We start from the raw sequence: 14,371 nt of genomic DNA on the forward strand, positions 1-14,371 counted from the left end.
GCCCGGAACGGCTCGGGCCCGGAGACCAGCCAGAGGGAGACGCCCCGCGCGCCCTGGAGATGCACTGGGTGCCGCGAGGCTTCCGGAGCCTGGGCCGGAGCTCCCAGGCGGCCGCCCACGGCTGAGCCTCCGCTTCCCCGGCGTGGGTGCGATGCCGCCGCGATGGGGACGGAGGGCCCAGGGCCCGGCGGGAGAGCAGCTCTGCGGGGCCCCAAGCCTCGCTTGGCAGCGGAGTGGCGCTGATTCATTTAATGAGGCCAGACGGTTCTCGGTCTCCACAACATAGTTTTTGTGTTTTTAGTTTTCTCTCTTGGCTTGTTTTCTTTAATTGGTGTTATTCGCCGTGTCTGGGCTGCGCCTTAATTACGCAGCGCGCCTCACTCCGGCCGAGCGTGCTTAGCGGCCAGCCAAGCGGGTTCTAAGTCACGAGACCCCCAGAGAACGTGCGACTAAAGTTGAAAGCATCCGCTGGGCTCACTCCCTGTCCTCGCTGCAGCGGCTCCCCCGCCGGCCGGTCGCTCGAGCCCCACACCCACCTCCAGCTCCCCGGAAACGGCCCTGACTTCTCTCCCCGCCCCTGCGCGCGCGAGAGGCCACCGGCGCCGAACCAGCCCGGCTTTGCGCACGGGCGGGAACTTCCCTGGGCTGCCATCCCCGCGGCGCCGCGGGCTTTTGCGCGGGGCTTACAGGAGCCCCGCCCTGGCGCATTGTCCCCGCGCCGGGAGTTCCCTCCAACGTCGCGGGGTCCCTCATCCTCCCGGGGGGGGCGCTCACCCACTGTCTCCTCACATGGAGCACCCAACTTAAACTCAAATTCTGCTCCCTCGAGCCCTCACGCGCCCCCCGCTGGGCCCCTCCCGCCCGCCGCCTCCTTCCTCCGCGGCCGACGCGCGGCTGGGGTCCTAGGTGGCCGCTGCCGTGCGGGACTCTCCTCGAGCCCGGCTGCTGCGGCCTAACGGAGGCAGGGGCGTGGCGGGCGCCCCGGCTGCTTCCCTTGCCCCAGGACCTGCGAGGCCAGGCGGACTGCACCGCGCGGCCGGAGCTGGACGCGGACGGAGGCCGGACGCCAGGGGGCAGCAGCCGCCCTCGCTCGGCGCCCCGGGCGGCGGCGCAGCGCGCCCAGGAACGCCCCCGACGGCGCCGAGTTCCGCTGCCCGCCCTCCTCGCGGCCTTTGGGTCGCTCTTCTAAGAACTTCAGTATGGGGAGAAATGACAGGAAACGGCCGCTCGAGTCATCCTGAGCAGCCGCGTCCCGTCCCCGCTGCCTCCGCGGCTGAGCAGCGGAGCTAGTGGCTCAGGCATCCTCGGGCAGGGGTCCCAACGGGCCCGCGTCGGGGTTCCTTCCAGAAACCCCTTTGCCCGTGCACCGCGGCCTGCCCGCCCCGGGCCGTCGATGCTCCAGGCGTCCGGGCGCCCTGCTGCCTTCCGCGCTTCTCCCCAGGGGGGCCCATTCCCTCGCTCCTTTTGGGGAACCCCGGGACGCTCCGGGAACTGCCAGTACGCAGCTGCATTTTGTTTTTCTGGGTCTGGGGTCCCAGATAGAAAACTCTTTTGTATTTTTATTTAAAATTGATTTTGAAGAAGCCTCATTTCCAAACATCTGCTCTCCACGTTAGCGGAGTGCAGTATTTTAAATATTGCACTGTCACCAAACCTGGCTGCCGCCCCCCTGCCCGGGCTCGGCCCTGCGGGTTCTGGAGGCGAGTTCGGGGCCAGTGAAACCCTAGCGCCTCCGCCCAAATGCGGAGTCGGCGCCAAGTGCATCCCCCGGGACCTCCCCGGTGGCGCGGGGTGCGGCGGAGGTGAAAATGGGTTCTGGACTCGGGAGGGACTGGGGCATCCTCGCCTCGGAAAGGTCGGAGAAGGCTCCTCTGGGGCTCGGGCGGTTGGAAACCCTAAACCTTGCGAGGGGCTGCGGGGCGGGCTCCGCGGCAGTCTCCCGGCGGGAGTCAAGTTCCCTTCCTTAGTAAGCAGAGAGGTACAGCGATAGATGCACCAAGTGCAGACTTTCAAGGGCAGCACCGTGGGCTCTGCTTAGCTGAGTCTCAACCAACAAATCCCGAAATCGAACGCCGACGAGGACGATAATAGCAAGGAAAGTTTTTGCTGATTTATTCTAAACCGGGCCGCAGGGCATTTTGGGCTCCCGGACCCGCGCTGGCTCCAACTGCGCTCGGCGGGGCACACTTGCAAACCAGAAACAAACACACAAAAAGGGCGCCTTCCTTCTCGGGCGCCTAAAATGAATGGAAAGCAGGTAGCGTGGGACTTAACTAGGGGACACCGGGAACCCCTTGGTGTGAAGGGCTTTATACCGAGCTACTAAAGTTCAGTAACATCGTGTACGAAATGAATGCCTTTCCACCAAGACCAATAATTTCAGCGGCAGCATAGACTTTTCCTTCCTCTTCCTCTTAATACAAAAACAAAAAAATCAAAAACAAAAAACACGAAGCGATGTGTTGGGCGGATGCTATATGACAGATTCTTCCCAATTTGCTGCATGAGGGAACTTTCAAAAAGGCTCATAACAGGGATGGAATGTAAGTTTTCACAGTGAATTTTAAAAGTGGTATTTGGTTAGTTGAAGGAAAAATAACAATTTCCTTGGAAAATAATGACAGCTCATTGACGTTTTTCTTCTACAACTTTAGGTCAATATAAAACTGTAGGTCGTCTCAGAAAATAACTATTCTACATTTTTCCTTTTTCGAAACCCTCTCGAAAATAAAATAGGCATAAAGATGGAATTTAGAATCTCAACCGTTTTTCTTAAAATCAAAATTCCCTTCCACGAGAAATCTATTCCAAGAATAACATTTCTAAAAATTTAATATTTCTGAAAGAATTCTATTTTCAATACCCTTAAAATGAAAACAAAAACCAGAGAGTGTACTTTGCTAGTGGTTCTGAATCAAATTACTGCAGTTGACACTTACGTCACCGAGAAAGAGAACATTCTGATGAAGCGTAACTTGTTCATGTGTGTACAAATAACCTACTAGACGCAGCATCCAGTTTTTAACATTGCAGTTAAATTAAGTATTCCCCACCCCTCATTCTGGAGGAGCTTTGAGGTTACTGCCCTTTTGAAATCTAATTCCTTAGTTCTTCCACTGCCTCCTTCCTCCATGTGAATGTTTCCATAGGATGCTGGGGTTGACGTGTGACTATCTCTAACTTTGTAAGTCAATTGTGCAGCTCGCAAGTAGCAAACTGAGAAAATTTCAAAATTAATCCTTCGCAATTTTAGGTATGCTTAGTAAACATTTTACCTTAATAAAAATTTTACATTGCCACTGCCATAACACAGGTAATAAACTAGATTCTAACAGATAGAAACCAAGCTCTATTTTTTTTTTTTTTTTTTTTTTTGCAGAGAGTCATATAGAGTCATTTAATAACAGCAGAGTGCATCTGTGGTAAACGCTACAGCACTGAGGGTATCATTTAAGGTTTCGCTGGAATGTTTTATATGGTTTGACATTTACTATATGGAGAAGAGCTTTTAAATATTTCTGAATCAGCAAAAGAAGCCTTAATTATTTGGTTAATTTATATCATAAGATATTTATAAGATACATAGATTAAATCACATATATACATATATACAAATGTGCATATTTTATAAATATAATTTGGAATCTAACATACCGTGAGTATCTCTAGATGGATTCATTCCGTGTATACATTCTGAAAGAACAGAAAGGAGAAAAATAAAAATAATTATATGACCATACTGATAACAAAAAACAAATTGACTTATAGTTAATGAATTTCATTCTAATTGCAATAAGTGCATGTATAAAAACTAAATTTCCCCATCTCATTTTTTTTTTTTTTTTTGCTAGCTTATTGCCTCTCATACTTTCTAGCACTAGAGATTTTATAGCATGTTGTCCAGCTTTGGCACAAAAATAGCTTAAAACAGTAAATCAGCAAATAAAAAATGATCTGTCACAGATGCACATGGCTTTATACTCCTTCGACCAGCATTTTCCACTGCTGGCTAATATTGAATCTTTAATAGAATCACCTTGTTTAAGCTCTACCTGTGATATAAATGTGATTTATTTAATGAACGTTAGAAATACATTTGGAGGGTGTAGGAATGAATCAGAATTTAAGATGAAACTGAAACTAAACCTTAATGCAAAAACATTTTAAAATGTGTAATACAGCAGAGGCTAAATGCAAGAAGTGAAAATACAAATGATTTAAAGTGATGACAATAAACAACTTGGAATACATCTGCTGAAGGAAACAAACTGATAAACATGATAAACATGATAAACAAACTGATAAACATTACTTCCAAGGATAGGACATTTTAGAAATGTTCCCTCTTTGCTTGCTTTCCTTTCTTTCCCTTAGCTAAGAGGGTAGATTATTTGTACTCACATTTCTCATTCTTGAAATAACAGATGATATCCTTTATTGAAAATTGTCATATGACAATTTCCAAATAGGAATCACTTATTATATACTGCTGCGTGTATAGTTATAGCTAAATCCATTAAGCAAAGTCATAGGAAGCTGCTTTTCTTTCCCTTGAATATCTCTGTGTAATGTTCTGAACTTGAAATTACTCTCTTAGCCTTGTATATTGATAATGGCCAGCACTCCATGATGACCATGGAGGAAATACCATTTTTCAAAGCCTCAGGATTTGAGCATTTCGAATACTGCAGATCTAAACCTTTCAACTCCACTCCACAATATTAGTACAATATAGCTTAAAAAAAAACTTTAAAACTAAGAAAGGAGGTAATTATTTCAGATTTCCAGACGCTGTTTAAATAAGCAGGAGAACAAGATTTGCAGCTCCTTGGTTTTATATTTTTGCCAAAGCAAAAATAAAGCAGCCAAAATAATAAGAGGTTTTGAAGGACTGCCCTATGATGAAAGATGAAAGGGATGAAATATGTATAGTTTCAAAGGCGCATCCTAAAAAAAAAAAAAAAAACCAATATTGTAGTTTACATGCACCTAAAATGATTCCATAAAGATTTAAAAAAAAAAAAAAAAGGCAGGGAAAGAATCATTTGCACTAATCATGAATGAAAAGGTAAGAAATAACAAAATGCATAATGGAGTAAGTTTAGTTTTAATAGGCATGGATGGAGGGAATCCACAACAGTAAGATTGACCAGACAGCTGAATTTATGCCAAAGAGACCCAGCAGAACCAAGCACCCTGGGGATTTTCTCATGAGACTCTGAGAAGGCTTTCCATGTCCAAGGGTGTGAAATAGAAAGAGCAAAGTGAAAAAGAAGAGTCTCGTCCAGGCACCTAACGTTTCAGCGATGCTACGAGAAAAGCCAAGATGTTTTTTAAACCCCCGAACAAAAGCAAAAGTGAGTAGATTTTGAAAGGGGTGTATGTTTTGTCATCGAAACCTTTCTTTGATTGTCCTGTGTCTGTAGCCTCGAGAACGCAGTATACAACATTAAGAGGGGAGGAGAGGGAAGCGGGAGGAGACAGGTGTCTGTAGGTGAAGCGTGTTCACGACCATGAGAGCAGAATCTGCCTATAGCCTGTGCTCCAGCTCCCTTCCCCCTCCCTCGGTCCCTCCCTCCCTTTCTTTCTCTCTCTCTTTCTCATTGAACTGCTCCTACGTGCCAGGCAATGGCCAAAATGCTTTTAGATACCCTTGCCTGGCTTAATCCTTGCAACAACACCATTACCATCCCCATTTTACAGAGGAGGAAACTCATACTTGGAGGATTTAGGAAACTTGACAAGGTCACTTCACTCTTCATCCCTATGCATACACCCCCACCCCACCCCCACATACATACGTATCCACGTATGAGTCTGAGCACGTGATAGGTTATGTTTCTTTTTGGCCACAACTATGCATTTTTAATGGATGTCCTTTGTAGAGTTCTGAAAAATTAAACTCTGACCTCATCTTTTACTTTTATCTTCCCTGTTGCATGGTCTCCATCAGAAAATATGCCTGCACTTCTTCGCCATGCAAATCTCAAATCTGTAGGAGTCATACCTGGAAGTTATTTATGGCAATCTACAGAATTTGAGCAGTAGGTCAAGGTCTATTTAGCTGAGAGGCTTGTAAATTCCTAATACATGTAAAATGGCTTTCTAGTCTTTTCCTGCCTCCACTCCCTCTAAATGGCATCTTGAGGACCTTCCCAGAAATGAAGGATACAATTTTCCTCCTTTCAGCATCCTCTAATGCTTCCTATGTACCAGGCGCGGTGCTAGGTAACAAAGGACAAATAAATGAGAACAATGGAGCATCACGGGTGCTGAGAGACACACACGTGTGCAAGGTCCAGGGAGGTGGTGGGAGACACAGAAGGAAGAGAGGGTGGCACCACCTGGTGGGCTCAGGAAAGATTTCCTTCCTAGTAGAGGTGAACTTGATTCGACTCTTGGAGGTTGGGTAGATTTTTACCAGGTGGTTGAGAAGGCTCAAGAATGGGTTTAGGGATATGGGAAGGGACTAGGGGAGAAGTGACTCCAGGCAGAAGGAGAAGTGTGACAAAGTCACGAACCTGTGAAACAGACCCACGTGTCAGTTCCAGCAGGTTGGAGTGTAGGTTTGGGATCAGACTGGGGAGTGGCAGCTCACAAATGACACAATGCTGGCAGACATGAGCACAGGCAGGTCATTGGCAGCTGACACAACCTAAAGAAATTCGAACTTCACCATAAGGGCACTGGATTCTGTCAGAGCCTTGAAATCTGGGAAATGACATAATTAATACGCATTTTAGGAAAATCTGTCAGAAATGAATAGGTGAATCGGAGGAGACAGAGAAAAGGCGCAGGGGAGCTAAAGTTGTCAGACGAGAATCGTGAGCATCTTCATTAAGGTGGAAACGATGAAGATGGAAGATGGGGCTAGGGAGGGAGAGAAAAGTGCTCCCACCTGTGGCCCAGGTGCCATTAGCAGCAGTAAAGACTGGAAGAGGACAGGGTTGGAGGTAGACATCAGGATGCAGCTGGGATGTACAGAACAGAATTGTAGGTGCCGGTGGGAAAAACAGGAATTCAGGGCAGAGGTCTAGGATAGCAATACCGAGCTGAGTCCTCACACATCTGCAATAGTTTCAGATCGTACACGGAACATGTGCGTTGACAGGCGAGCGTTGACAGAGTCTGAGATTTAAGGGATGATCAGGAGGAGAGGCAACAACCAAGAAGACCGAGTTAGGAAGAGAAAGATGGGAAAAATAGGGCCTTACGCACGAAGGGAAGATGGGAGCTTCGAGAGGAATGGCATGTCCCAAAGGCCAAGGAGACACGAGGTAGAGGACTGAAGCGATTACACTGGATTTTGCTTCAGGGTAACCATGGGAACCTTTGCCAGAAGAGAGTCTATGGAGCAGAGACAGCGGGATGTCAGGAAGGGGAGGGAGATGCTTATTGAAGGAGGGAAGGGGTACAGGGTAGGGGAAGAAGAGCCCAAAGTGGGGTGTGTGTGTGTGTGTGTGTGTGTGTGTTTGGATGGAAGACATATGAGGACATTCACATTTGCTATGTGCAGGTCCCTGACGAGCAAGCTCATGAGATCCCATCTCGAACCAGCTCTCCTTGGTTTCCCCACGGCACCCTTGTTCTCCCAGTTTCCAGACTCGGACCCACGGATTTATCTGTGACTTCGTCCAATCTGTTACCAAGCCCTCCTTGGGGTTTCTTTGTTCTAATTTATCACCCCTTTCCATCCCTCGTGCCACCATTCCGGTACAAGTTCTCGCCATCTCTCACCAGATCTCTTACGAAGGGGGTTCCATGAATTCCCTACAGTACTTCCAGATTAATCTCCCACCCCCCACTTCTGCAGAACCTGTGTTTTCCTGTGCATCCTGAGTTCAGTTCAAACCGTTTAGCACAATCCTGTAGGATTAAGGTCTACCCTCCCTGCCTTCATCTTGGAGGGGGTCAGATCCTCTGCCTTAGGTGAAATTTCTTCTCAGGGACCGATCATGTTCTTCGTCATGGTCTCCATGTCCCCCGTGTGACCTTTAAACTAGACTTTGTGGCAGAGCTATTTGAATATATTGAGGAGTGGGGTGGGAAAGAGGGAAGTGATGGAACCACCAGTTCCCTGGCCTCAGGTTTCTATGTGGAGTGACGTTTCGTGGCCTCTTTCCACACCCTCAATCCTCCACCATAAAAGACTGAATAGCGTGGATCCTAGCTTTGGGAATAGAAACCAGGTGCTTTAGGTGGACTCCTAAAATGAATCCCCAAGATTTTCCACCCTAATCCCTGGGACTGTGATTCTGAGGAGATGTCATGCCCTGGTCATCCTATGTGGCAAAAGGGGTTTTTCCGGTGTATTGAAACTGGTTACTCGGTTGGCTTTGAGTCCACCCAAAGGGAAATTATTCTGGCGGGTCCAATCTAATCACAGGAGACCTTTAGAAGCGAAGCATTTTCTCAGGCTGGAGCAGCAGTGAGGTCAGAGAAGGATATGATGTGCCTGCAGGACTGGCTGGAAGATGGTGGAAGCCATGAGCAACAATGAAACAGCAGTCTCTCTAGGTGACCCTTGGCTGACGACTGGCAAGGAAATAGGACTCCATCATGCGGCCACATGGAACTGCATTCTGCCAACAGCCTGCAGGAGCCTGGAAAGTGCATTTTCCCTAAGCCTCCAGGTAAGAGCTCAGCTGACACCTTGACTCTGGGCTACGTGAGTCCCTGAGCCAGGAACCCAGTTGAGCCCAGCTGAACCTCTGACATACTGAATGGTGAGCTAATCAATGGGTATGGTTTAAGCTGCTAGATTGGTGTAATTTGCTAGTTTGGCAGCGATAGAAAACTAGTACGCTGACCATGGCTTTCCCTGCCCCTTATCATTTTGGGGAGACAGTGCCTGTGTGCTAGTGAGTAAGTCTCTTGGGTTCTGGGGTTCAGTGTTAGGAAGCCACGTACCTAAGCCACGCTCTCCAAAAGTCCTATTATAGATAAAGCTGGTATTTTGACCCCTGTCTGCTTGACTCCTAGTCTATATCACAGTTGGTTCTGGGTCACTGAGGAGCAAGGGTGACTTCGATGCCAACTGCGTAGTTGCCTGATTCTCTTCTGACTCACCCTCACCCCAACACAGTCACGTAACCACTACGTTTGAACGCCTTGCCTCTAAGGCTTCTTACTCCTCTTCAAATTCCCAGACAGCATTGCATGAACTGAATGTATTTCTGAAACCCCTGGGGATTTGGTTAAGTGCAGATTCTGACTCAGTCGGTTTGGGGTGGGGCCTGAGATCCTGCATTTCCAACAAACTCACAGTGATGCTGCTGCTGCTGCTGCTGGTGGTTCAAGGACCACACTCAGAGCTGGCAAGGGCAACTGCTCAGTATCCAGCAAAACTCTGCCCAGCGCACACTAGACTACAATGTCTGAAAGGTTTTGATAAACAGCATTGCAAAAATGCTATCTCTGATTGGACTTTTTAAACTGTCATGATGAACTTAATGTGCCCCTGCCTCCAAACTCATATGTTGAAGCCCTAACTCCCAATGAGATGTATGAGGAGGTGGGGCGGGGGGAAGTGGTTAGGTTTAAATGAGATCGTGAGGGTGGGGTTCTCGCGATGGGTTTAGTGCCCTTCTGCGAGCTTCCTCTACCCCTCTCTTCCCCTATCATATGAGCGCACAGCAAGAAGGCAGCCACGTGCAAGCCAGAAAGAAGGTTCTCACCGGAACCTGACCGTGCTGGTACTCTGATCTCAGGTTCCAGCCTCCAGAACTGTGACAAAGCAAAGTTATGTATTTTAAGCCACTGGGCCTATGGTGTCTTGTCATAGCTGCCCGAGCTGACTAAGACAGCTGTGATAACAGACGTGGCCTTCTACCATCTTCTACCAGACCTCACGCTAAGCGCTTTACATGCGTCGTTCCATCTAACCCTCTCGCACAGACGGCCCATAATTATTCCTTTCTCCTTGTAGACGAAGAAACTAAGGGTCAGTAATTGGCGCAATCTGAACCTACGCAGTTCGCTCTGGAGTGCCCAGTCGTAAGCAGGAAGCAAAAGCACCTTGCCAAACGGTTTATATCAGGATGCTGTTACCAGTCAGATTTCTCTGCTAGATCTTGACAAGTTGCCTTTAAACCATCTGGGCGTTTTTTTTTATTCGAGAGCAGTACTGTCCGACAGAAATATAATGGGAGCCATATACGTAATTTAAAATTTTCTTGTAGCCACATTAAAAAGTAAGGAGAAATGAATGAAATTAACTTTGATCATATATTTTATTTAACTGAGGATATCCGAAACATTTTCATTTCAGCATGTAATCAATATAAAATTATTGAGATTTTTTTTTTACATTCCTTTTTTTTTTTGTAGTAACTCTTCAAAATCTTATGTGTATTTTACATTTATAGTATATCTCAATTCAGTCTAGCCACATTGCAAGTCCTCAAAAGCTAGCTGTGGCTAGTGGCCACTGCATGGGACCACGTAGCTCTAAGGTGACCACTCAAAACACAATTCACCTTGAATAGCAATTTTGCTACTATTCTGCTAGCACTCGAGTGAGCCCTATGCTCCACCTGCTGCTGGCGAAGCCCATTAAGTAATGGTCTTGACTCACATTTTCCCTGTGAGCTGTCCTGAAGCAAAGTTCAGAATTTTTATTACAACATCACTTGATTGACTCAGAGGCAGAGGGACACACATTCACAGCGACAACTGAACTGCAAAGGCCAGCTAACCACTGTCCCCACCGCTAATGCACTGTTCACAACCACGGATGAGCCACAAGTCAGCCTCGTGCATCGTTCGTTTCCACTTAAGGTTTACCAGCCACCGAGGGCTCAGCCTGGACTGTAATAGTGCGTTGGTTTCTTCTGGCTCTGAAAGAATATTACCAAAGCGTCTCTCATCCCTTTCTTTTCATAGCAAAGCTAATTTTCTGTGAATTTCGTATAAACAACAGAAATTAGAAGAAGAGGTTCATTTTTAAAAAATAGGTCATGGTTTAAAATAGAATTGCAAAGTGTTGAAATGATACACATTCTCAAATAGCAATTCCTATAGACAGGTTTATTTTGAAATATAGCATATAGATTTTTTTAAAAAAACCCACAGTATGTCAATTTGCTAGCAATCTTCCAGTTAAAAAACAGTAAGAGTTAGATTCAGTGAGGTGCTTCTGGTCTGTTATAAAGTGGATCCAAACTAATTCAGAAGAAATAACAAAAGAGGGAACAAAGAACAAATGCATCGCTGTTCTACTCTGTAATTTACATAAAATTGAGATTAGAGAGAAACAAATATTTACTTGTAAATGTTAACTTTATTTTATTACCACAAGTATTTAAAAATATTAAAGTTCAGCCTTTTCACTAATTGTGTTTTCTCCATGTCAACTCAATTAGTGAGGTTTCACTATGTACTGTATTCACTATGTACTAAAATAATAACGAAAAACTATGGGCATAAAACATAGTCCAATTCCTTTATCCTTTAGAATTAATAGCTATAAGGCTCTTTGTTGTTAGTGTTACAAATGTTAATCTCTCAAATTGGTGCTTTTTTCTCCCACGGAAATAAAAATTTTCCTATCTACAACCCCCCGCAGACGATAGAGAAATTTCCCACAAATATAGCAGAACTCCTTAGAAAGGGAATGAAAAAGCTTGAGATGGATCTCGGGTGCCCAGTCACCTGTCTGCCTTGAACATGAGACGTCTACCTATGAATCAAGAGTAAGATGTGCAGTTACCTGTGAAAGAATTGCTTAAATATCTGTATTGATTAATTAAATAAGAAACTGCCACATATTGGTGTTAGAGTGTTCTGTGAGCACTCAAATCCTTTCGTATTAATTCTGCTATCCTCAAATTTGGAAAACAAAGTTTTATGAAACAGAGGGCTAAGTCTATCACTCTCGTTCTTTCTTGTGAGGTCATGGAATTATCATACTCCACGAAAACTTTAAAATTTTGTGTTGTAGTATGAAATAAAAAAATAGCTTAAAAAGTTAGCAATAATGTAAGCGATCATTCTATGTAATTACATAATTGTATTTTTTAAGTTTCATAAAAATCCTAATATTTGCATTGTAATTAGTCCATTTTTTCATATTATATTAATAATATTATGTAATCGATGTTCTAGAAATAATTCCATTTCTATAGATAATGTGCCATACACTGAAATGGAATATTAAACATTTTTTTAGAGACTTCTTATGAAACATTGCTAATTTCTCAAAAAATGATTGTCAGATTTAAATGTTTCAATTTGATTGATTTGGACCTGCTTAGAAAAATGCTATAATTTAAGTCTATTTTCTAAAAATTGAAGCAAATGTTGCTATTTTTTTGAATGAATAAATGGTGCCAGTCCTATAGAGTTCACCTCTTCCTGAAATGTCGAGAGGAAAAATGAAAACGCTATTTAACAAAATTAAACAAAACACCTGAAAATAGATAGTATCTATTAGCTAATTTCTAATTTATACTTATAGGTATGATGAAAGCAATATACAGAGATCATCCAAAAAATTATTAAGAATGACTAAGCACACAGATAAAACTTGAAGGCTTTTTGGTCATATATTTTGCAGAGTAGGTTGTTTTTTGTTTTTTTTTTCTAAATAGCAAGAGCAAACGACAGATGATTGCCCAAGTGTGATGACAAATGAGCCCCAAATGAACACTAGTTCATTACTATTTGAACTACTGACAATGAGTGCACTGATGTTTAGAGACCCTTTCTAAAACACTCCCATTTTTCTTGTTTCTCTAGTTACTTTAACAGTTCAAGTGCATTTGAAGATCATGTATCTTGAGGATGAATTCAAAATATCCCAGATCAAGATTATTTCATTTCTGCAAAAATTGTATAGTTTCTAAAATAGGAACGATTTGTTTAGCCAAGAACTCTTCTTTACCGAAGACACCAAACAACGAAGTGGACTTCTAAGGAGGAAAGAAAAAAACTTGACCAAAGATGCCAGTGGAGGCTGCACATTTTGTCTGCAAACACCACGCTGAGTTGTCAGACAGAGCCAGGTCTCCGTTCAGCTGAGTGAGGGGCAGAGACTGCCCGGTGCACTCAGCCTGGGGCACTTGGGCGGACCCTCTCCCTGGACCCACATGCTGTTCTGGAGATCATTATTTAACACCAGCAAATTGAACAATGACATGAAGTGAAGTGCAAGATGTAGATTTTCTTCTCCCTCACTAACCCAGCTCACAAGAGAATCCATTTCTTTTCTTTTGGCCTCAGGCATATATAGGCGAGCAATTTCCATTTTGTTATGAAATGGTTTCCCCCGCTACCCTTCCCAATTAGAGTGGAAATGGATTAAGACCTCAGATTAACCCTTTGGGTACTAGGAATGAGAAGGAAGTAAAGTTACATGGAAGTTTTATTTTCTCTTTTGTGTATAATGTATATTTTTTCCGATCACGATAAATGAAGATTTGATTAATCATAGCTTCCTTAAGAGACATGTCTTTAGTGAAAGGTGATACTGCCATAAGGTAAAACAGCATCAGAAAAACTTCTTTAATGAGAATATTATTCTGTTACTTGTCATCTTGATATTTAAAAGTGTTCTAGAATTCTTGTGAGTAAGATTAGATACGAATTTAGATACGAACTAGAAAGTTATGCTGAAGCAACAAACAGTGCATTGATTCCTGGATGGAGAATGGATACAGCAAAAGTGGAATCTTGATTTTTACTTGCTCGAAATATCTGGAGCTAGAAAAGTAGGGATGAATTTCTAGACATTGCTGAATTACCTGAAACTTATCAAGTAGCCTTTTTTTTTCTTTCTAAAAATAAAACCTCCTATAGAAAAATATCTCCTCTTTATTAATTTTTAAGATTTTGGAATGTTGAAGTCCAAAGTACATATAACCCCTCAGTAGCGAACTGTGAATAGAGACCCTTCTCTCTGCTGGAGGTCTGTTTTACTTTGAATAGAAGAGAGAGGGCACACTGTCTTGTGTTATAGATCAGCATTCCTAAAAAAAGCTAAATTCTCCTCTGCGACAAATTTGTGGATCTTGAAAAGTAAACATGGTCCTTTTCTATTTGTTAGAAGAAAACTAATATATAAATGTTTATCGATTGGCTTAGTAGGCCAAGGAAATAATTTATTATATCAGAGACAGGCTGGATAGCATAATAACAGCTCATCAATGCATTGGATTTGGGCTATGTTAGGTTTTAACGGGTTTGGAGGGTCATCTACGTGAAGGCAAGAGACTAGGTCATTTGACCCTTGGGGATCCACCAAGTGTCCAGTCTATGAGGAGAAAGCTGTGGCATCGATTTGTCAAAAGTGAAAACCTTATTTATGCTAATAGGGTTATGATGACCAAGCAAATTTTAGTGGATAAATAATGATAGTCTCCAGTATATTGAG

The 14,371-nt window shown here is 44.1% G+C and overlaps 1 protein-coding gene across 2 annotated transcripts in view; it reads right to left on the reverse strand.

Moving 5' to 3' along the window:
• Window positions 1-14,371, reverse strand: part of RUNX1 (RUNX family transcription factor 1) — a 228,986-nt gene that overhangs the window by 89,191 nt on the left and 125,424 nt on the right. For both annotated transcript variants that reach the window (XM_039857650.1, XM_039857649.1), the window contains exon 3: window positions 3,655-3,693. In XM_039857650.1, coding sequence (XP_039713584.1) covers window positions 3,655-3,693 — 39 coding nt within the window. The remainder of the gene's footprint in view (window positions 1-3,654; window positions 3,694-14,371) is intronic.

This window comes from Pteropus medius, unplaced genomic scaffold (assembly GCF_902729225.1).
Source record: "Pteropus medius unplaced genomic scaffold, Ma_sr-lr_union100, whole genome shotgun sequence".
NCBI classification, from domain to species: domain Eukaryota; kingdom Metazoa; phylum Chordata; class Mammalia; order Chiroptera; family Pteropodidae; genus Pteropus; species Pteropus medius.